General features: G+C 43.6%; 1 protein-coding gene across 1 annotated transcript in view; it reads left to right on the forward strand.

Annotated features, from left to right (window-relative positions):
• tdrd7b (tudor domain containing 7 b) overlaps window positions 1-24,731 on the forward strand; it is a 200,815-nt gene that overhangs the window by 130,057 nt on the left and 46,027 nt on the right. Inside the window, 6 exon segments of the mRNA XM_084327314.1 lie at window positions 2,992-3,302; window positions 10,355-10,547; window positions 16,854-16,965; window positions 18,236-18,438; window positions 18,583-18,717; window positions 22,433-22,516. Coding sequence (XP_084183440.1) covers window positions 2,992-3,302; window positions 10,355-10,547; window positions 16,854-16,965; window positions 18,236-18,438; window positions 18,583-18,717; window positions 22,433-22,516 — 1,038 coding nt within the window.

Genomic DNA, 24,731 nt, shown 5'->3' on the forward strand with positions numbered 1-24,731 from the left:
CACAATAAACACAATATGTGTACAACGACACAATGATTTACATTATTACAAATATGGTAACGTGGTTGTGGCTTTTACAAATAGTGGTTAGCTTTAGAGATGGATGGATGGCTATAATCACGGAGCAATAGTGAGGTGAAACAGATACATTTCCATTCGGCTAGTAGTAGCAAGCATATATCTATGGTAGCAAGGCTCTCTGCCTGCCACTAGCTGTGTGACTCTCAGCGCCCCCTGGTGAGCCCCCTGTTGTCCTGCACCTGTTGTGACGATTACACACGCACGGTATGAACCATTGATTAAAATATGCACGTGCGTGGTGATTGTGTTGGGCAGACAAAATGTTTGATAAAAACACTAAAACTGGGTCAATTTCAATACTTTTTTTTCCCCTTCTTCATGAAAGCCACTGTTGGCCTAGTCCACATTGTTTATTGAACAAAAATACAACGTGGAGGTTGACCTTTAAGTACTAAAAAGTAAAAGTAAAAACCTTTTTTTATTCCGTGGCAATGAAATGTTCCATTTCGTCCTCTTCATCACTCGTACTATCGTTTGTGGCCATCTTCTGTAGCTTGTCACTCTGACTGTCTATTCTTCTGATAGCAGGTGTTTAATCAAAGATCCCTGCTTTTAGTCTTGCACAAGGACCAATCAGCAAGGGTATGGGCGGGTTAATTTTCCATTGATGGGGATTTGATTGGCTGTTTTTAAATCAAGTGCGGCCGCAAGATTAATAACGTTAACGTTAGTTTGGCCAGATAAACAAATATACTCATTTAAACCTGCATGATTTGTACTTTGTACTTTGCACATCTGCATTTTAAATGTAAGGAGTAAAACGTTTTTTTTTTCTCTGAAATGTAATTGAGTAAAAGTACAAGTATACAAAGACTTGAGTAAAGTACAAATCCCAAAAAACAGTACTCAAGGACCCCAAATGCACCTTATGTACAAATGGGGACGAGGGGACATTTATGCACATGTACTGGGACTGCCCACCAGTTAAGATATTCTGGAAAGAGGTGACCCAGCAATTATCAAATCTCTTGACTCTGAATATACCTGTACACCCCTCTGTATTACTGCTGAATGATGTTTTTGAGTATGCAGTACATCCACAGCTAAAGAGATTGGTTTTATCGGGTATCACAGTGGCTAAAAAGCTGATAGCATCACGATGGTTCCAACCGGAAAAAATGTGCCGAAAGGTCTGGATTATTACATATCTCGATGTGATTTATCAAGAAATATATACAGCAAGAATTTTGGGTCTCAATGAATCCAAAATGACAATGTGGTTAGAAGTGGTGGAGAAAATAAAAGCTAGCATATAATGGTAGTGTCTGGTTAGGAGTGTGGGATAATGGATGTATTATCCAATGGGGGGTCCGGGAGGGGGGGGGGGTACGAGCTAGAGCATATAGTGTAGGGTATTAGATAGCAGGTATTGGGGGTATATCCTGTATAAGACATTTAACTATATGGTGATTTCATTGGATGTGCACTGTTAATAATTAGGGATGCACCGAAATTTCGGCACCGAAAGTTTTCGGCCGAAAATGGCAAAAAAAAAATTCACCGAAAATATGTCACCGAAACAGAAACAACCTAACAACCTCGCGTGTTGTTGTGATGATGTCGCGCTGTCGGGAGTTGCGCTGTTTCTATGTAAACTGCGCGCAATGCGTCCAATAAATGCGTCTTTAACATGCTTTATATCCTTATTTGCTATATGCCGCGGTTAATCACTGAGTGATCTAATATGCATATTATTCGCGTGTTGTTGTGATGATGTCGCGCTGTCGGGAGTCGAGCTGTTTCTATGTAAACTGCGCGCAACGCATCCAATAAATGCGTCTTTAACATGCTTTATATCCTTATTTACTATATGCCGCGGTTAATCACTGAGTGATCTAATATGCATATTATTCAGAGCGAGAGGGGGGGGATTGTGTTCCTGCCTATGTTATGTAGTTACTCTCCCTCGTCCCCGCTGTCGTCCACACTCAGCTGTGAGAGAATTGTTGAATAGATACACAAATGTTCTAGAATGTTTGATTATGACATCATACTGAGCTGGACCTGTACTTTGTGACGTTATGTTATTTCGGGCATTCATAACATTATTTCGCGCAACTGTACATTGTAACGTTAACACAGCCCAGCTGTCAACTGTACTTTGTAATGCTATGTTATTTCGGGCATTCATAACGTTATTTCGCGCGACTGTACATTGTAACGTTAACACAGCCCAGCTGTCAACTGTACTTTGTAATGCTATGTTATTTCGGGCATTCATAACGTTATTTCGCGCGACTGTACATTGTAATGTTAACACAGCCCAGCTGTCTGTCTGTCGCGCGTCTACTGTGCCGAGTCAAGCGAGCACATTCAGCTGGGCACTAGAAAGGTGCGCTCAGTAGAGCACAGATGTCCGCTGCGCAGCCAGAGAAAAGATGGAATTAATGTACTGTATGCAAAAGTGCTGAATAAATGTTTTATGGACCCATAATAGTGATTATTTATTATTTAAGTTAAGTTTAGCCATAATCATATATTTTTCCATAATCATAATGTTCCACAACATTGGTAAAAAAAAAATCTATTCTATGAATCATTTTCGGCCTTTCGGCTTTCGGTTTTCGGCCAACTGTTTTCTATTTTCGGTATCGGTTTCGGCCAAGAATTTCCCATTCGGTGCATCCCTATTAATAATGCTTGTATATCTTATCGTGTGTTGTCATGTTTGTTTATATGTTTGTTTAAAAAATTATAAAAAAATAAAATACAAAAAAGTATACAAACCTAATAAGACTCGAGTAAAGTACAAATCCCCAAAAGCAGTACTCAAGTATTGTAACGAAGTACAATTACTCAAGTACTTTACACCCCTGTTGGTAAACAAGAAATAGGGCTAGGATTACGAAAATCTGCACTCTCCCTTTAATATGAAGAAATTAATTTGATTAATTTGAATGTCATTACAAGACCAAACTGCCCGAGTACGTCCTGGAGAACCTGCAGCTGTTGACCGACTTCTGCACCATCGACTACCCCATGCCGGACAACCCCAAGCGGGCCATCCTGTACAAGAGGAGTGGGGTGGGAGGCGGAGGAGGGGAGGACGAAAACTGCAACAGGAGGAGGGGCTCCTCGGCCAGCGAGGAGGAGCTGAGGGTGAGGCGGGAGGTGGGGAGGAGGCTCAGCAAGCAGGCGGTCCCCCCCCTGCTGATCCCGCGGGAGGAGTACCCCTCCGTGCTGGTGGTGGAGGCCACCAATACCAATGGAGTCATACTCAGGTCAGAGGAGTGTGTGTGTGTGTGTGTGTGTCGAGTCACTAAATCTCAAGTCCAAGTCGAGTCTCGAGTCCCCAGTGTTCAAGTCCGAGTCGAGTGAAGGCCTCTACATGCTACAGCAACTTCAAAGCAACTTCAACACAACATCAGCGCGATTTCAGCGCGGTTGTTGTTTAGGGTCTTGTAGACTGTGTTGCGAGGATGCTGCGTACATGTCTCCAAAATCTAACCTAAACAACCGTTGCGTTGATATTGCGTAGCAGTGATTGGTTGGTTAGCGAATGGGGGCGGGGCTGTCATAGAATAATATTGGTCTCGCAGAGAATACCATCCGCCATTGTTGTAGCCAGCCAGCGTTGATGCTAAATAATTAGCGTCACATAGCTGGCCTTTTTCTGAAAACCCAAGCACATATTGTTCCATAGCATACGCCTTCAGTTGATCATGACAAATCCTCTCTTACCTTGACGATTAAAAAGCCTCCATAATTTAGTAAATAAAGCTGTAGCCAGCCAGCTAGCATTGGTGCTATACAAAATGCTATCCACATTAGCTACATAGCTAACCAACTAAATACAATGGTATCCTGAGGTAACTTTAACGTTAAATACAACGTTTGCTAGTCGAAATGACTGGACACACACAGGGACAAGTTAAACATCAATCAATTAATTTATTCCAATAGGTAGTTTGAGCTGCATGTGAGCCGAGGTCCTCTCCATTGGAAACTAATGACGTTACGGTAACGTTAGCTCGAAAAGCACAGAAAGTTAAGCTGCTAGCAACAGACACTATAACACTTCCGGTCGGGGGATTTCAAAATAAAAGAGCGACGTCTAAAATCACCGGAAATACGTTTATTTTGTACATTATCTAACGTTAACACGAACCTAAACTAACTTTAGTTAAACTAACTTTGCGCGTCGATGTTGCAGAAGCATAAAGGCAGAGTGTCTAAAACACTGTTGCTTTGTCGATGTTGTGTTGCAGTTGCTTTGAAGTTTCTGTAGGATGCAGAGGCCTTGAGTCACCAAAGAAGAGCCAGAGTCGAGTCCCCATTACCCTAGTCTGAGTCCGAGTCCAAGTCATCAAGATTGAGTCCACTCCACTCTGTCAGTCAAAGAGCTGACATACAAATTAAAAAATTTAAATTTTTAAAAAGGTCTACATTAGACACAGCGGTCACCATTTCAAAGGGAGTTTATTTACTTTGTGACACAATAGCCAAACAAATGCACAAGCCATCATTATCTTATGCCAAATGATTAGGGCCTATTACAAAAAAATAAATAACTTTAGTTATCAATGAACAATTCTTGTCTGCACCTTCCAAGTCTGAATGCAGTCAATGCTCGAGTCCAAGTCCAAGTCATCAGTACTCAAGTCCAAGTCCTGAAAATCAGTCCTGGACTCAAGTACTACAACACTGGTATGTGCGTGTGTGTGTGTGTGTGTGTGTGTGTGTGTGTGTGTGTGTGTGTGTGTGTGTGTGTGTGTGTGTGTGTGTGTGTGTGTGTGTGTGTGTGTGTGTGTGTGTGTGTGTGTGTGTGTGTGTGTGTGTGTGTGTGTGTGTGTGTGTGTGTGTGTGTGTGTGTGTGTGTGTGTGTGTGTGTGTGTGTGTGTGTGTGTGTGTGTGTGTGTGTGTGTGTGTGTGTGTGTGCGCGTGCGTGCGTGAGTGCGTCTGTGTGTGTGTGTGTGTGTGTGTGTGTGTGTGTGTGTGTGTACAGTACAACAAAAAGGAGTTGGCATCTAACAGGGTGCAAAGTTATCAGTAAGGTGCATTAAAGTTAACGATATACAGCATGATTAAATGTAAACAAGTTATTAAGTTTAATATAATGAATTGATGAGTAATATGTAGGGATGTCCGATATTATCGGACTACCGATATTATCGGCCGATATTGGCATTAAAATGTGATATCGGAAAATATCGGTATTGGTTTAAAAAACAATTTTTTATTTTATTTTTTTATACATTTCTATAATCTTTTTTTACCCAGGCAAGCAAGTAAGAACAAATTCAGATTTTATTTATTGTCAAAAGTATGCTGTGTTAATGTTGTGTTAATTCCACAACAAGAGATATGTAATGTTAATTACCTGAAATTATTCCGTTTTGGGGGGGGGGGGGGGGGGGGGGCCCTGCATATATCGGTATGGGTTGATATCGGTTGATATCGGTATCGGAAATTAAGAGTTGGACAATATCGGTATATCGGTATCGGTAAAAAAGCCAATATCGAGCATCCCTAGTAATATGCTAATCTGACGTATGTACAGTATTATTATATACAGTGATACAAGAGTAAATACACTATGGTAGTAAGCCATACTAGCCAGTGGTATAACTAATAAGGGATATATACATATATAGATATAGTATAGTGTGTAGAACAAAGGATATGGAGAGGGCTTCAGCGTTCTTATTTTGTTTCAGGTAGGTGCTCTTTGGATTAAATCCGGGGTAGGATTCGCTTATATAAGAAAGGTTGAGATCCAAGGCAGCTCTACCGTTTTTAAAAAGCCTTTAATAAGTGGCTTACATTATTTAGAAAAATCTTTTAAAAGTCCAACATGTTTCGGCCTACATGGCCTTCTTCAGGGTGTTGCTGTGACAAAAACAATACTGTGACTAAGGCCCCGTTTAGACGGAAACGCTAGCAGGTGAATCCGCAAAAATATTTTTTCGGATGTGCCTTTAGTTTATACGGAAACGGCGTTTTTACGGGGTGAAACCGCAAAAAAGTGAGACTACCTTCCAGGGTGGAATTCCTAGAAACGCAAAAGCTTTGCGCTCTCGTCTAAACTGTCAAAACCGTATAAATCTGTTAAAACGATGACGAAAGGGTTGTCACGGCTCTGGTCGCGCGTACTGCTTACGTAGCAGGTATGCGCCAGTAGCCGAGACGTAAACAAAGCAAGTTTGTCTGACTATATCAACGGAGATCACCTGAAGGCTACATTGGCAGTACTTTTAACCCTTTCACTGCCACACGACAGAAGGTTAACCCTTTACTATCACACAACCGGCTGTCGTGTGGCAGTGAAAGGGTTAAATACACAAGAATCTGTCCCGCGGCGTGAGTGGACCCACTGTCTGCGAGTGACTCTGCTTTGGTCCAATCACATTCCCCATCCACAGTCTGCGAATCAGAGGCAGAGTAGGGCGGGTCTTCACAGCACGTCATGTGACATATGCGCCAATCGTGTGACAGCGGGGCTCCGTCGTTACAGCGTCGTCTGCACGGAGAATTCCACCCCAAAACGCTCGTCTAAACGTAAAATTTAAAGTGAAACCGCAAGATGACTTTTGCGGTTTCTGTTCACAAAACGCTTGTCTAAACGTAGCCTAAATAGAGGAAAAAAGGAAAAAACACAACTCAGGGAGACACTAATTACAATGGGGGACAGCTGGTCCCAATTAAATGAAGGCAAAGCAACATTCTCAACTTGAGTTGAAGTAAATATACAATAATACTAAATAGAAAAACAAATTTGTATATTATATAAGTATATATACACACAAGCTCAAAATATTATAACAACATAAAGAAATGAGTAAATCAATAATAATATAAACAATTACCAACAATTATCAAAAAACAATTATCAAAAAACAATTATCAAAAAACAACAATGTAAGAGCATTGAGTAATGCATGACAAAGAATAATAATACTATAATGTAATCTACTTAGCCTATAAAAGTGACAGTATGTCCGTAGAGTCATTTAAACCTGTAAAGAGGTGGCCTGTAGTCTATCAAAATACAATAAATAACAATGTATAAATACAATAAATAAATAAAGTGATCTACTGGCCTATAAAATGATACCATGTCTATGGAATCATTTAAACCTGGGAGTGAGGTGGCCTGTAGTCTATCGATCCAGCGACTTTCTTTCTGGTTTAGAATTCTTTGTCTATTACCTCCTCTAGACGTGAGTGGAACACTGTCAATTCCGATAGCTGTAAATAAAGCAGAGGTACTATGGTGAACTTCATGAATATGTTTAGCCATTGCATAATCCATGTTGTTAGTTTTAATAGCATATTTATGATCTGCCAGTCGATCAAGTAGACGGCGTTTCGTACGACCAACATAAAAAGAGTCACATTTGGAACAAGACAGTATATAAATAACATGTGTCGTTTGACAATTAATAAAGCTGTTAGAAGTATATGTCTGTTTAGTAACTGGGTGGGTAAAAGCTTTTGATCTTATCACCACATCACATTGTTTGCAGTGACCACATCTATACGTTCCTATAGGAGGCTTAGGTAGCCATGTAGATTTGACATCTGCCGGTAGATGGCTTCGTACTAATTTATCTCCAAGATTGGGAGCTCTCCTAAATGTACAGAGGGGCGGGTCAGGGAAAATGTTAGACAGGGACTCATCACATTGGATCAAGCTCCAATTCTTTTTAATTATATTGCGAACAGCAAGAGCTTTAGTACTATAAGTGGTAGAGAAAAACACCCTATCGGTTTTCTCTTTCAGTGTCTTTCTTTTTAAGAGGGAGTCGCGTTCTACAGTAGCGGCTTCAGATATAGCTATTTTAAGAGTATTATGTGTATAGCCACGTTCTCTAAAGCGATCATACATTTCTCCGCTCTTTTCTCTAAAATCAGCCTCACTGTCACAAATTCTACGTACTCTTTTAAATTGGCCGTACGGAACATTGTTGATCAAAGTAGAGGGGTGGAAGCTCTCTGCATGTAAAATAGTATTTTTATGCGTTAACTTCCTGTACAATGACGTATGTAAGTCACCATTCAAGTCTTTAGTGATTTCTAAGTCCAGAAAATGGATCTTATCAGGACTAAAATCTAGAGACAGTTTTATATTTGGGTTAGTGTTGTTCAAATAACTATGAAAAGCTTTCAATTCATCAATAGTGCCTTTCCACCACATAATGATGGCATCTATATATCTGGCCCACCAGATGATCTTATCTTTAAATACGTTTTGAGTGTTGAACACATAGTCCTCCTCCCCTTTTCCCATAAACAAGCCTGCATAAGAAGGGCTAAAACATGCACCCATAGCACAGCCTTTTACCTGTCGATACATTTTGTCCTGAAATAAAAACACATTATTAAGTAAAGTAAATTTGGTTAGTTCGACCAAAAAATCTGTAGGGGGGTCCTGTGAGTCTAGTATAGTGTGTATATAAACAAGAATAGATATATAAACAGGAATATAAGCAGGAATATGTGCAGATATAGATAATTATATATATATATATACGGTTACGGTATTGTGGTGGAACCGGATTCGTCAATTGTGGTTGTAGATGGATCTTCATGATCAATAATATAGGTTTAATAGTAAAACACATACTAACAAAGTACATGTAGGTTAAATGAGCTTTGCTGGGAGGAGTGCTCTCATCCTGGCCAGTTAGGAGAGGGAGAGATGGGGACACTGAGTTTAAGAATAGAGGGGGTGGGGGCTGTGGCTCTCACCAAGGTGTGAGATTTAAAGGCCAACCTTCACGTTGTATTTTTGTTCAATAAACAATGTGGACTAGGCCAACGGTGAGTTTCATGAAGAAGGGAAAAAAAGGTATTGAAATTGACCCAGTTTTAGCGTTTTTATCAAACATTTTGTCTGCCCAACACAATCACCACGCACGTGGATATTTTAATCAATGGTTCATAACGTGCGTGTGTAATCGAAATTATCGTCACAACAGGTGCAGGGCACCAGGGGGCTCACCAGGGGGCGCTGAGAGTCACACACAGCTAGTGGCAGGCAGAGAGCCTTGCTACCATAGATATATGCTTGCTACTACTAGCCGAATGAAAATGTATCTGTTTCACCTAACACTATTGCTCCGTGATTATAGCCACCCATCTCTAAAGCCACAACCACGTTACCATATTTGTAATAATGTAAATCATTGTGTCGTTGTACACATATTGTGTTTATAACATTAGTAGCTAACATAGCTTAGCTTAGTAGCTATTGTGCTAACAACATATCCCGACATCCGGCTCGCTGGCCGGCATGAACGGCCGACCCAAAATGGTTCTCTCCTCTCTGTACACCCCGTCCCCACGGGTACCCTGCCGGGGGGCCCATGGACGCGACAACGGCGACAATGGTGGCAGCCTGTAGGGTGCTCGAGCCCGTAAAGGCTAGTGGTACACGTAACACGATAGCTATGAGCTAACAACGGCCGCCGCTGTTGTCGCGTCCACAAGCTCCTCCGCAGGACACCCGCGAGGACGGGGGCACACAAAGAGGAGAGAACCATAGGCTAACGTCAGTGTAGTGGTCCCGACTGCCTGTAGCAGGGACGACGGAGCTATATAGGCTAACTGTGATGCACCGAGTGGGCCACCATTGAACTAGTACTATGACCCGGACGGGCAAGGCATTTCCTGAAATGACGTCACGGCCGTGCTAGCGTCTGATAAGCTTTCAGATTCGGCTCATTAATATGCACCTGTAGTGACGTCGGCGTTTGATAAGCTTTTTTGATTCGCGCGTGCATGTTATTCGTGCGTGGACCTTTTTAACTCTTTCAGAGTGGCATTTTCGGTGTCAAATAGAAAAAAATAAATAATGAAATTATATACCAATGATGTAAACTACCCATAATTGATCAGTAGGGTTTAACCTGGAGGTTGGGCTTTAAGCTATTGTTGGGACGACCAGAAGGGATTCTTCCACAGTATATACAGTATTATTTTACATAACACTATCATACAGTGTTATATGGGTAGACTAGGGTTGAGGTTGGTAGTTATGATTACAATGTAAGGCACTTACAGTAGATACAGTAGGTATAGACTGTATAGCGTACAGTATGGGCAACAGAACCAATGGAGCTGAGAGTTTATACACTATGGGGGTGGGGCTGTCACCGTGGTACATAAGGCACGTGATCCACCAAATGACATGTTATTGTGTGTATTATCATGAGTCTCTCTCTCTCTCTCTCTCTCTCTCTCTCTCTCTCTCTCTCTCTCTCTCTCTCTCTCTCTCTCTCTCTCTCTCTCTCTCTCTCTCTCTCTCTCTCTCCCTCCCCTCCCCTCCCAGGTACATTGGTGAGGGCTACTCGCAGGCGCAGGAGTCCATGGAGGATGACATGAGGGAGTTCTATGGGCAGGACAACAGCAGTCCCGCGGCCCTGTCCTCTCCAATCTCTGGACAGCTGGTCGCTGTGAAGGCCGAGGAGGAAGAGGAGATACTCAGAGCGCAGATCTGCGAGGTCATGGCCGACAAGGTCAAGGTAAGAGAGGTCAAAGGTCCAAAAGGAGATTTGTTTTCCTCGTTTTCATTGAAATATATCACAAACATATCACCACTGTTGTCATGTAGTGACCCACCAGAAGAGGGCCTTTGACCCATTTTGGGTACCAACCCATAGTTTAATGGAACAACATTGTGGAAAATGTGCTTACTAAAACCCCGGGAGAGGTGTTTTGGCCAACAGCTAAGGCTAGCTGGTCCGTATCCACTTCCATTTATTTTTGGTAAGCTAGGCTAGCTTGCAGCCGGATTGCTTCCTACTGAACGCAGCACAGTACTGTATCTATCTTATTGTTTGACTCTGGAGAAGAGGGTAAGCACATTTCCCATAATGTTGCTGTGTTCCTTTAAGAAACCAGGGTCTTGATTATTTGATTTGATAGGAATAGAAAACTGGTGAAAGACATTTAAAAGCACATGCAAAGGATCTTTGATTACTGTAATCAGTTTGGTACAGCCTGTTAGATCTGAGATGCTGTCCTCCTGGCTGCAGGTTTTCAGAGGCAGGTCAGACGGAACAGAGCAAGAGTTACGGATGTAACTGTGGTTCTCTGATAGAACAAGAGATGCGGTTCACTAACTGATGATTACATTGTTGATGATGATGATAATAATGATGGTGATGATGATAATGATGATGGTAATGATTATTATTGTAATCATTATCATCACAAGTGATGGTGATGATGATGGTGATGATGATAATGATTATGAAGAGTGTGTGTGTGTGCGTGTGTGTGTGTGTGTGTGTGTGTGTGTGTGTGTGTGTGTGTGTGTGTGTGTGTGTGTGTGTGTGTGTGTGTGTGTGTGTGTGTGTGTGACACTGGTGGCAGCAGGTCGCAGCTGAATGCTGGAGCGCACCATTCTTAACACCTGAGCAAACACCCGTCGTAACTGCCGCCGTTAACGTAGTAATGTGCAACATGTTCTTGTGGAGATTGTTCTTTACTGTGTGTCTGGTCTCGGCGATCAAAGTTGCCTACAAGCGAGCGCTCCAAAGTGGGTCATTCCCCATGATGACCCGACGCCAATCCACCTGTCGGGCCTGGAGCTGCCGCCCCACACGGACTTCTCTGACACGGCCCAGCCCTTGGACGAGCAGCGGTGGTCTGAATTTCAAGCTCGCAAGAGAGCCTTCAGGAAAAGCCTAGATTCGGAACACCGTGACGAGAAACACCACTACGTTTCATCGGGAGATCCTGGAGTTTGGATCCGACTATTTACCCTCCTGAACGGAGTATTTTTCAGGAACAGAGCTTTTACAGCGGTAAATCACTGGGGACGCTCCACTTGGATACCCTCTTCTGAAATACGTCGCTCGGGTTCTGAAAAAGTTCCCGGTGAAAGAATCACTTCCAGACACACTAACACCCGCACTAGTCACCACCTGGATTGAATCACAATTGCGATTTATCCGAGAGACAGTGCAGCCGTCATTAACGTCAGCGGGAGGCGACCGACGGACAAGCAAGGTGAGCCGAAACAAGCTGTCCTACCTCTGGCAACACAAACGTTCTAAAGCCATTCAGATTGTGTTAAACAACAGTGAATATCCCAGCCCCCCTCCCTGCCCCTGTGCCCCAGTAACTGCGAGCAAGTGCAGTCTTATTATCAGCAGAAATGTCAGGGAGAAATGCACATTGGCGACCCTCTCCCTGTACCACCATGGCATCACACGCTATCCCCCACGGAGCCAGCCTGTTCCCCAAACACTGCGCATTTTACGCAGAAGGAGGTGGAGACAGTGCTGCACGCTCTCCCTAACAATAAATCGAGTGGCATGGACGGTGTCACTTATGAGTCACTCAAAGCCACGCAGCCAGGTATCTTAACATCAATCAGAGTCATGGAAGGGTGCTCTCGTCCACAGAATTCCCAAAAAGGACAATATCCCGGACAACCCATCAACCTGGAGAGACATTTCACTTCTTCCTACCATCTACAAGGTATTTATGAAATGTATCCTTGACCGTGTCTTGCCTTGGCTTGTGGATGAAAACATACTGTCTCCCAAACAAAAGGCCTATATCAACAGGCAGGGCATGAATAAGCATGTGTTCTGTCTCAAAACAGGCATTGATGATTTCAAACACGTGTTTCTGGATTTCCGTGATGCTTTTGGAACCCTTGAGGAAATACATCTACCCCAGGTTTTCATTGACATTGTTAGGGATGTTTACTCTGGTTCATACATACAGGTGATTTGTGGCAAACAGGTCACAGACCCAATCCCACTCCAAGTAGGTATAAAGACAGGCTGTCCATGGAGTGCAGTCAACTTTGTACTCGCTATCAACTCATCGTTAAAATGGCTTTGTAGTTGCGCTCCCCCTAATGTAATTTCCCCTAACCCCGTCCAGGGGTATGCAGACGATGTAATAATAGCCTCCAGACAGGAGGTTGTCATAAACACCATGCTCTCCAGAATCGACTCCTTCCTAGAGTGGTCTGGATTAGAGGTAAAATATGCTAAATGTGCTGTATTCTATGAGAGGCGGAGCGGGGGTAACCGCTGGAACCGGGCAAAATCAGATATAATTCCCACATTTACAGTTGATAACGCCACTGAGAGTCTACGCACGTCATGAAACATATACCTATCTGGGTCATAAATTGAATGTGGCAGGTGAATGGGAACAACAAGTGAGTGAAATTGTCTCTGATTACTCAACCAGATTAGATTTAATTGATTCATCGCCCCTGCCACTCATCATGAAGCTTAAAGCAGTCAGACAGATAGCCCTGGTCAAAGTTCAGCACCTATTCTCAAATGTACATATTCCTCGCAAATTTCTTTGTGAGATGAACAATAAAACCGTACAGATGGTGAGACAATGGACTGGACTGAACACTCACTCAACACGAGACATCATATTCCATACAATGCGGAGGGGCGGACGTTGCCACGAGACTCAGTCATCTTGTCAACATGCTGAACAGTGACGACCAGCATGTCAGAGAGCAGGCCAGAGCCTCTCTGTTCTTAGACCTGCAGAGACGCAAGGTCCCCCTGGCGTGTGGGTCGGATCCAAACTTCAGTCTGACTGGCCAGACCTGAATGACCTATGCGGCTGGTCCAACGTGGCCCTGGAGTGGGTGGGGCCGGACTCAGACACTGTTAATGTTTCTGAGGAGATCATCTCTGACCCTGCCATCTCTGTGAAGGCCACCATTGACATCTGTGGAACGCGGCAGGAACTGCCACTTACCAATGCCCGTGGCCATCTCATGTCGGCACAAACAACGCCAACGTCAACACTGGACTGAGCTTAAACTGCAAGGGAAGCTTGCCTGTCTCCCTGCCGCTGACCACTCTGTCTCGCACTCAGTTAAAAAAAAAAATTGCTATTGATGAGATCATCATCATTTTTACTTTAAAAGCTAGGCTACAGGTTTTACCATCAATGCTCAAGTTGGTTGCACGTTTGTCTACAGTCTAGACTGGAAGCCTTTACAACCAAAATGTTAAAATATCAACTGTTAGACCATACCATATCACAACTCGGCTACAACTGTAAACTTTTAGTCTTCATATTTGGAAGCCTGGGTCGCGTGTATCCTTTCCGCAACGGAATTCGGTTTCCGGGTTCCTCTGATTGGCCGCGACCGCCACGTGACCCGCCCCCCTATCCACCGCTCTGCCGCTGCGGACTCGCTCGCTTCCTCAATTTATACGCATGGAAGTATTGACTGAATGAATGAATGAATGAAAACTTTATTTAACAGATTGCAGAATGGGTACAATACAGTACGGCTCAATACACACAATTGTTAAGGGGATGCAGACCTGAGAAAGACGTTTGTCTTGTTTACATCAGGGTCCCCCATTTTCAATTCATATAGAACGACTACGCCGTAACAAATCATTAAAAAAATATACCGTTAACTGGAATATGATGTGCCTTTACACATATGTTGGATTATGTAATTGGTTTGTCATGACAAACAAATAAAAAAATCACGATTTACCCGCTGGCTACAACAACACACAGTGACACACCGCGCTCCTCAGAGGCAGGACTAAGCTCCCCCTTAAGCTCCAGGAGAGAGGGGAGAGGCTGAAAACCCGCAGTTCTTGCCCGACTGATGGGAGCCGAATCCCCGCTGTCTCTGGCTTGCTCCAGCGGACACCAGAGCTCAGCCCGCGGCGAGAATGTGCTGCAGCGAGCGGCATCGCCTCTGAGGAGGTGGCTACAACATCAACACACAGTGACTTGATTGATTGATTGAAAAGTTTATTAACAGATTGCAGAATGGGTACAGTACAGTACATCTCAATACATACAATTGTTAAGGGGATGCAGACCAGAGAAAGACTTTCGTCTTGTTTCCACCAGGGTCCCCCATTTTCAATTCATCATAACATATATGACATACATGACATACAGATAGACAGTACTGCTACATCTATACATTTATGACATATCAGATTTGCAAATACAGTACTGTTTGTGATACAAAAGTGTCCAGAAAAGGAGTGTATATACATTTGGCGTAGAAACTGTACATTGGAGGAGGTTGGTGGGGTGGGGTTGGGTGGGTTGGGTGAGGGCTGTACATTGGAGGTGGGGGGGGGGGGGGGGGGGGGGTTGGGTAGGGGACACACACACATTTTACACTGTACATTGGAATGTTGACAAAGCCTTACTTGGTCATTTACTGTACAACTAGGTTAGGACATTTGTAGGGGCCAGTTTCGAATTGCAGTCTCACGTAGGTGTTTTTTGAGAGTGTTTTTGAAGGTGGGTAGTGATTCACATTCCTTTACAGCTTTAGGCAGGGCGTTCCACATTGATGTGGCATAATTGCGAAACGTGTTTAGTCCCTTGTTTGAGCCGAATCTGGGTTTTACATGATTTGTGGAGCTCCCTCTGGTGTTGTGATCGTGGTATTCACTGACCTTTGGGAAGTATTTTGACATGTACATGGGTACCTTGGTCGCGTAGTGTATCTTGTAGACCAGGCCCATTGCAAGTTGCTGTACTCTGTCGTCTACTCTAAGCCATCCTAGGTTGTCAAAGTGGGCAGGGGTGAGGTGGGTTCTAGGAGTCAGGTCAAGTAGTAGTCTGACTAGCTTGTTTTGAGATGTTTGTAATTTGTTTTTTAGTGCCTTTGAGGTGCTTTGGTACCATGAGGTGCAAGCATAGTCGTAGTACCCTTGAATGAGTGCTCCTGCTAGAGTCTTCAGGGTATTCTTGTTTACCAGAGAGGAGATCCGGTACAAGAATCGCGTTCGTTGGTTGACTTTTTTTATTACATTGGATGCCATTTTGTCACAGGAAAGATTAGCCTCTAGTCACTGTGTGTTGTTGTAGCCAGCGGGTAAATCACGATTTTTTTTATTTGTTTGTCATGACAAACCAATTACACAATCCAACATATGTGTAAAGGCACAACATATTTCAGTTAACGGTATATTTTTTTAATGATTTGTTACGGCATAGTCGTATATATATGAATTGAAAATACCCTGATGTAAACAAGACAAACGTCTTTCTCAGGTCTGCATCCCCTTAACAATTGTGTGTATTGAGCCGTACTGTATTGTACACATTCTGCAATCTGTTAAATAAAGTTTTCATTCATTCATTCATTCATTCATTCATTCATTCATTCATTCAGTCAATACTTCCATGCGTATAAATTGAGGAAGCGAGCGAGTCCGCGGCCGCTCGTTCTGCAGCGGCAGAGCGTTGGATAGGGGGGCGGGTCACGTGGGGGTCGCGGCCAATCAGAGGAAACCGAATTCCGTTGCGGAAAGGATACACGCGCCTGGGTCATGTCCATAAGTTGGGTGTTAGAGGCCTTCAGATGGCCGGTCTTCCGAAGAGAAGAGCCAAACAATTAGCAAGATATTGCTCAGTGTCAGCAATTATTGGCAGCCGGGCAATTTGGAGAAGACGCTGCTATCTGTATCCATGAGCTGTGTGTAGATTGTCAGGTTCATCATCCATGTGTGTAACTTTGATTGCCATTGTCAATTTGGGCACGATTGTATCAGAATAACCCACAATGTACAAGTGCACTGATAATATTTGTGTCCTTTAAACATTGTCTTTATGTGGACATAAATAAAGATTCTAAATGTGTGTGTGTGTGTGTGTGTGTGTGTGTGTGTGTGTGTGTGTGTGTGTGTGTGTGTGTGTGTGTGTGTGTGTGTGTGTGTGTGTGTGTGTGTGTGTGTGTGTGTGTGTGTGTGTGTGTGTGTGTGTGTGTGTGTGTGTGTGTGTGTGTGTGTGTGCGTGCGTGTGCGCGTGCGTGCGTGTGTTTGTAACTGTCTATGCAGGTGTACTATGTGGACCATGGGTTCTCAGAGGTTGTCAGTAAATCCAAAGTGTTTGAGCTCCATGAGAGGTTCTTCAAGCTGCCCTTCCAGGCCACCAAATGTAAACTGGCTGGTAAGTTTTTTTGCTTTATTCAGTGTCTGAATTCAGTGTCTGTGAGAGACTTAGGGTGATAACAAAATGGCACAATTCTGAATGAATTGTTGTCTAAATTATTATTATTTAGTTTGAAATCCTAAGATATATGCCATTTTGTACATGTTGATGCATGCCTACTTTATATGGACTGCATTTATATAACAGCTTTTATCCAAAGCACTTTACAACATATGCCTCACAACATTCAACCATTCCTTCACACATTCACACACCGACAGCGAGGTGCCGACCTGCTCATCAGGAGCAGTTAGGGGTTCAGTGTCTTGCTCAGGACACTTTGACTACGCTGCCGGGAGGAGCCAGAATCAAACAGGGAACTTTCTGATTACCAGACGACCTCTCTACCTCTTGAGCCATTGTCGCCCCAGTTTAGAGTATTATTATAATATTTTCTTTTTTTTATCAATTTTCTTTTCTTTTAAACTTCAACAAACAACGACACAACATCAACAATATCAATAATAACACAACAACAATAATAAAAATAATGATAAAACAATAAGAAATAAGAAATATGTGTTACTTATAAATCAAGACTAATAATACTAAATAAAAAGTTAAAATACCAAGTCCAAATAATAAAGACATCACAAACAACACAAAATACATTAGACATTAGACAGACAGACAGACAGACATTCACCCCCCCCTCCCTAGACCGCCGGACTCGAGTATTATTATTTCTATTCCTATTACTGCAAACGACTCCTGGAATCCAACGTTGGAAGTTACACATATTGACCATTTATGTTGGTAACAAAGCTAACTTGACCATGGATGCATTAGGAATGGGTTTCCTCTCGTCACAAGTCTCGTTATTACAATGTCTTTGGAAACACTTGTTTTCATTCTACCGAATTTCAACTCAGAGAGTCGTTCCTGACTCTCATGGGAATCGACTTCTTGGGGGTAAACTCTCCACCACTACTGTGCTGTTTGTTTGTTCATACAAGCGCTATTAACGCCCACGAGAAGTGGCACCAGCGGCAGCGGCGCTGAACCCCCCCCATCCCTGGAGCAAGCGTCATCATCGAACACGATGGACAGCTAAGAGAGTGTGTGTGTGTGTGTGTGTGTGTGTGTGTGTGTGTGTGTGTGTGTGTGTGTGTGTGTGTGTGTGTGTGTGTGTGTGTGTGTGTGTGTGTGTGTGTGTGTGTGTGTGCGCACGCGTGTGTGTGTGTGGGTGTGTGTGTACGTGTGTACGTGTGTACGTGTGTAAATCCAGGCCTGGAGCCGTTCTGTCAGGAACCAGCCGTTCTGAAAACATTTGAGGCCATGGCCAGTGGAAGGATCCTATTGGCTGAGATCCTTGCGAGAAACCAGCCCCCATTGGTTGTCCTGTACGACACGTCGCAGGATGATGATGTCAACATCAATGCTGCCTGTATGAAAGCCCTGCAGGACAAGACCCTAGCCAGTCCACTACAGGTAGTAATACATAGGATCCATCTACGGACACAAAAACATATCTTCTTCACCACACCGTCTGGCTACCTATTAGAGCAGAGATAGAACTAAATGTTACAAGCTGTTTATACACAGCTCCAACCCCAGAACCACTTCTCTGCCCAGGTGAACAGTGCCTATATGAACGTGACGGTCAGCAGTGTGTGTTCCGACGGGACCATCTACTGTCAGCTGCCCTCCAGAGGTCTGGCCAAACTCAACGACATCCTGGAGAAGACGCAGCACTACTTCCACTCACAGGTAACTAACTAGATGGTCCAACCAAATGTTCTGAAGATACATGTCAACAATGATGTATTATATTCAGAGCCATTTATCTAGAACAGGGGTTGTCAAAATGTTGATGACTAAGGGCCAATTCAAGGACCCAACAATAAATTGAGGGCAACCCAAAAAAAAAAAACATAACACACAATAATTGCTAGCTAACGTACCTGCAATGATGACGTGATCTGTCTCGTCAGTAGGCAGATTCATACATACATTGCAAGATGCCTAGTTGCCGTGCAACCAGTAGCCTAGCAAACTTTCAACAAACTGCCATTCCTAACTTGACAGCTTAGCCCTGGGGACGCTGTTTCACCCTTCTTAAAAGCAAAGTACTGTGTGATGTTGTATATTGGAAGCGGACCAAATTTAACGCATGCTTTGAGAATGACACTGAAATCATAATGAGGTCTCATAGTTCCCAGTGTTTCTTGGTAGTGTTTCAACAAGCTAATTTGAACACGGTCTAAATATGACCCAGAAATGGGTTCCAGGTGTGTTTGTGTGTTTGTTTATTATTGTCCTGTATGTGTAATAATAGTATGTGCAATATGGAAGAAAATAAATAACACAACATTCAGAAAGACTTTTGGAGAACAATATACTGTGGCATGATATCTGCTTAGCTCATGGATAATCATATGTCATATGTTTAAAAGGTAATCCATTTAATTAGATTATATTATATTTCATTATTTTAGATTAGACTAGATTAGATTAGATTCAAATGTATTGTCATCGTATAGCATAAGTACAGTACGACAAAAATCAGTTGCTATCTAACCAGAGTGTAAATGTAACAGTAAAGTGCATTAACAATATACAATGTACAAGTGATTAAACTGGAATATATGAATGAGTACTAATAAGGCTAATCTGATGTATACAGTGTTATAGTGTTATTATGTACAGTGATACAGGTATAAATATACTATGGTAGTAAGCCATACTGGCCAGTTGTATAACCAATAAGTGTAGGTAAGGGATATATACAGATATAGATGGATAGTATACAGGTATGTAAACATGAATATATGAAGTTATATTCAGACAGGTGTGGATAAATATATATTTGGTATATATACTGTATATATACAGCATTATTTGACATGCTTTCATACAGAGTTATATGGATAGACTATAGGGAGGTGTAGTCTGACGTCACTTTGGACCACCTGCAAGGTCCACCCGTATAGGGATTTATCATTAGGGAAATGGATTATCGGCTATTGTAACAATTCTGCCTCATGCACATTGGAAAGCTTTCCATTTTTGCACAAAATGAGTTCCCTTCTATCACTAACATTATTGTTTAAGCAATTTTGGTTGAAATAAAATTCGAAGATTCTTTTTTACGATTAATTGCGAATATTTTCATGTTGAGCTATAGATTGTGAATGAATACGCACAGAAAGGTACACCATACAAATGTTCATGCTTTATTTGTTTTAAACGAGATGATTTAGAAATGGGCAATGGGGAAATACGTTTTTTATTTATTTTATTTATCCTTTATTTATCCAGGAATGTCCCATTGAGATACAAGATCTCTTCTTCCAGGGAGTCCTGACCAACACGGCACACAACAAGTTTCAACATAAAACAGGGCATTAAACAAAAAAAATTCAAATATAAATACAGAAGGTAATTTGTGCAGTGGCAAGGAGCATAATCAGATCAGCAATAGCATCAGGTAAAACAGTTACATGTTTCATGAAGGGCTAATCGTAGCATACCTTTAAAAGCATTCACAGTAGGAAGTGCCTCTAGACAAAGTTTTACTTGCAGCGTATTCCATAAAAAGGGAGCATAGTGGGAGAATGCAGCTTTACCAAGCTCTGACTGCATCAAAGGAACATTTAAAAGCATCCCATTTGCTGCTCGTCTGGTATTAAAAAAGCAAGTATAAAAGGACAGAAGTCTGGAGATATATAAGGGCAGCTTACCTAGCAATGACTTAAGGATAAAAATCAACGTGTGTGATTGTCTTCTTTGGTACAGAGAGGACCATCCTAAGGACTGATACAAAGTGCAGTGGTGGGTGCGAGAGCCTGCACCCGTTACAAAACGTATGGCAGTATGGTACGCAGAATCCAGCTTTTTAAGCAGGGAGGAAGGAACATGCATATAGATCACATCGCCATAGTCTAATACAGGCAGAAAGGAACTCTGCACAATTCTCTTCCTGGCTTCAGACGGGAAACATTTCTTTAACCGGAAGAAAAAGCCCAGTTTAGGTCTAAGTTTTCTAAGTAGGTTCCCAATATGAACATCAAAGGCCATCTTTTCATCAATCTATATGCCCAGATATTTATAGGATGCTACTATACGTTGCAATTTTGCGAGGTGGACCGGCCGGAAACAGCAATGACGTAACCACTACACCTCCCTATAGTTTGAGATAGGTAGCTATGGTTACAGTGTAAGGCAGTTGTAGACAGTGAAGGCAGTAGATAGGTATAGATTGAGTATAGGCAACAGAGTTCAGAGTTTGTACAGTATGGGTTTCTCTATCATTATACTGGAGTCATCCTACTGGCCTGCAGGGCAACAGGAAGCGTGATGCAGTGTCAAAATGAAACACATTTTCAATGAACGTTCTCTGTAATTCTGTGAGATATCTGACAGAATATTTGCAGATCATTAATTTAAACAACACAATTGGGAATCATAACATTTAAGAAAACCCCACGATACAATAAATAACAGTCAAATATCAGTGTATTGCTCAGCCCTTGTACTGTATGTGTGTATACGTAGGTATATGGGCAGAAGGGAAGTGACGAGCGCTCACACATTCAGCTCAACAGGCTTTTGTGAATGTGTGTGTGTGTGTGTTTGTAGCTTCTCACAAGCAGATTTGTGGCCAGATTGAGATTAGCATGATAATCTGGAGTTAGGACACAACCAAGCCACTTAATCTCCTGACAGCAGAACGGATGCTGCGCTGCAGAAAATATCCTGACACGTTATGTATTTTTTATATATTTCTAGACTTTTAGATTTTTAGATAATTGTGCTAAATGGTAAATGGTAAATGGCTGCAATTATATAGCACTTTTATCCAAAGCGCTTTACAATTTGTTCCTCACATTTAATCCATTCACTCACACGGCGAAGGCAACCATGCAAGGTGCCAACCTGCTCATCGGGAGCAGGTAGGGGTTAAGTGTCTTCCACACGCTGTCTGAGAGGAGCGGGAATCGAACAGGGAACCTCCGGATTACCGGACGACTGCTCTACCTCCCGAGCTAGCTTCATAGACATTTGACATGTTTCAAGACATTTACTAACTAATGACATTTTAAATCCTTCAAAATGTGTCTACATTCAATAACTATTTGTATGAATATGGTTTTTCCACCAAATTGTTCAATAAACCAATACACTGAAAATGGCCTAGCAGCATCTCTACACCTTTACCCTCATTGAGAATTCAAGGATCTATGAATATGCAAATTGACAACAACAATTTGCATTCACCCAACAACAAACAATAAAATCGTCAAAAAAGGTGAAATACGTCATCATTATGCACCCAAAATATAACTTTAAAAATCCCTTTCGTAGGGTCTGCTTATTTTCCCAAAGTTGGTGATGGAAGTAGTTAGGGAGTTCCACGTCCTCCCCATCTCTGCCTGTTGTGTCTGCCTGTCACTCTTTCATGACATAATCCTCTCTCCTCTAGGTGACGTCAGAGTTCCTGGTTTCGAGACCCTTCTGTGGGAAGGGCTGTCTGGCACGCTACAAAGGCAAATGGTCCCGTGTGGAGGTGAGAGAGATGTGGGGGGGGGGGGGGGGCAGTGTCCTCCTTGATTACCACTAGGACCACCCACATTTTGTCTGAGTCGAGTACTCCTTTGTTAGGGTGTTAATTGATAAAGGCTTTTTTGTATATACGTTTATGGTTGGTATATACGTTTTTTTTTCATGCTAAATTCGTTATTTCTAGGAAAACATATCTTTGTGGTTTTGGTTTTTGAAGGCCCTATCGGTAATCCAAACAAATCACTAACAGCAGACAACAGATACATATGAGTTTAAAATTGTATTTGATGTGTTTTGGGGGCTGTAATAGATTTGTACGTTGGCAATGTTTATTGGAGTAAAAACAGACCTATATTTTGATTTATGATGGGGTAAAAAAGTTACAAATATCATATAACAATTTTTTTTATATATAGCCTTTAAATATAACGTTAGGTTATGACTATAACCAAGTTCTGTTAGTTAGGGCGATGCTTGGCTTCGCCTTCTGCACTATCTCGCGTACGTGCACGCGTACTGAATAAACCACAAATGTACCTCTAATACCAGTATTAGTCTGACCACACCCCTCATCAGCTTACCTTCATAAGCAGGTGTGTGGTCACCTGCTCTCCTCCTTCCCAAGCTTTCACCACAAGGTGAGGTCAAGGGCTGCAGCGGCCGTCCGAAGCCAAGCATCGCCCTAACTAACAGAACTTGGTTATAGTCATAACCTAACGTTCTGTATCGTTAGGGCTCAGCTTGGCTTCGCCTTCTGCACAAGGGAGGCCAAGCGGAGCCACTTGGCTGACAAATACACCCCGCTGACAGCCCCCCAAAACCATCAGAACAGGGAGGGCCGAGCCCCCCCGACCCCCCCTAATGGAGGGTATCCCCCCTATTAGAGGCTTCACGGGAAGGCGACGGACCCGACCGTGCGAAGAGCTCTCAAGCAACTTAACGCACAGGGTGAGCAGACCGTGGCTTGACCCCACGACTACACACACGCACAACCCGCATGCCACCCGGGAACGAACGGAGGAACAACCTCGTTACTGCCCCCAGAATCACGGGGTCAAGGGCAAACCCAACCCCGTGGCAAGGCCGTAGCAGCGGAGCGCGAAGGAAGACCCAGACCCACCAAAGGGACTGGACCCCCGGAATGGGGGCCCGGAGAAGTCCATGATGCCAGCATCAAGACCCCACCAGGGGGGCACCTAGTGACCCCGCCCCTCACATCGCCAGCGTATTCGGACAAAGGCCCCTCAGCCGAGCGGGCCCTGTCCCCCTCAACAGCACACCGCCTGGAACACAAGCCCTGCAACAGGCAGACAGCATGGTCATAACACACAAGAGTTAACCAACGGAACAGGCAGTGCACCGGGGAAGACCAGGCAACAGGCTGTCAACCCAAGCCTGGAACAACTGCGGACGAGGCAGGCGCCAGAAAGGACAGCCGAAACAGCCGCCCCGGCGGAAGGGGCGCATGCTGGCGTTGTCGCATAACCAAGCTTTCAACAGCACGTCAGGAGCGGGATCCGTAGACCACACGGCCCCTGACAGCTGCCCACAGAAAAGCCCATACGATCGGCAGACGTCATGAACGTGCAGGGGCACCCTCAACCGGAGAACCGGGAGTTGACACTGCAGCAACACACCAGAGAACCAACCACCCAGGCATCACCCCATGCAACGGTTGGTCCCATAACCCCTCAGGAAAACCCCGAAACGCACCGGCGGTACCACCGCAGCCCGCGTTCCGGTTCCCAACAGGGCCATCCCGGGCCTACAGGTCAACGGGCATCACCCCGGACCGGGCCCGGCGATACGGGGAGCACAGGATCCCAAAGGAGGTTAACCCCACCCAACAGGCTCCTCAGCGCCAAAACGCAAGAGAAGAGCGTAATATGGAAGACCAGCCCCCAGCACCCCGCACTCGGTACCAACAAGGGGTCCCATAACGCACAACCCTGTGACACCCGGATCGACCTAGCATTTTTCCCCCCGAAAAAACCCTAAGTCCCTCAGGGTACCAGAACAGCAGATCTGCATCCCCAGCGGACAACGGGTGCACTGATCTGGACCAGCGCGACCAGAACCAGTCCCGTGCCCTAACCACGCCGACCTGCCAACCCCAGGAGAAGGGGCAGATATGCGCGTCTGATCCCAACATAAAAAGAAGGCGCCACCCAGACGTGTCGGTATGAACCGCGTCCGGCGGCCCACCCCTAGGGCGTGAG

This window comes from Notolepis coatsorum, assembly GCF_963971535.1.
Source record: "Notolepis coatsorum genome assembly, chromosome: 13".
Lineage (NCBI taxonomy): Eukaryota > Metazoa > Chordata > Actinopteri > Aulopiformes > Paralepididae > Notolepis > Notolepis coatsorum.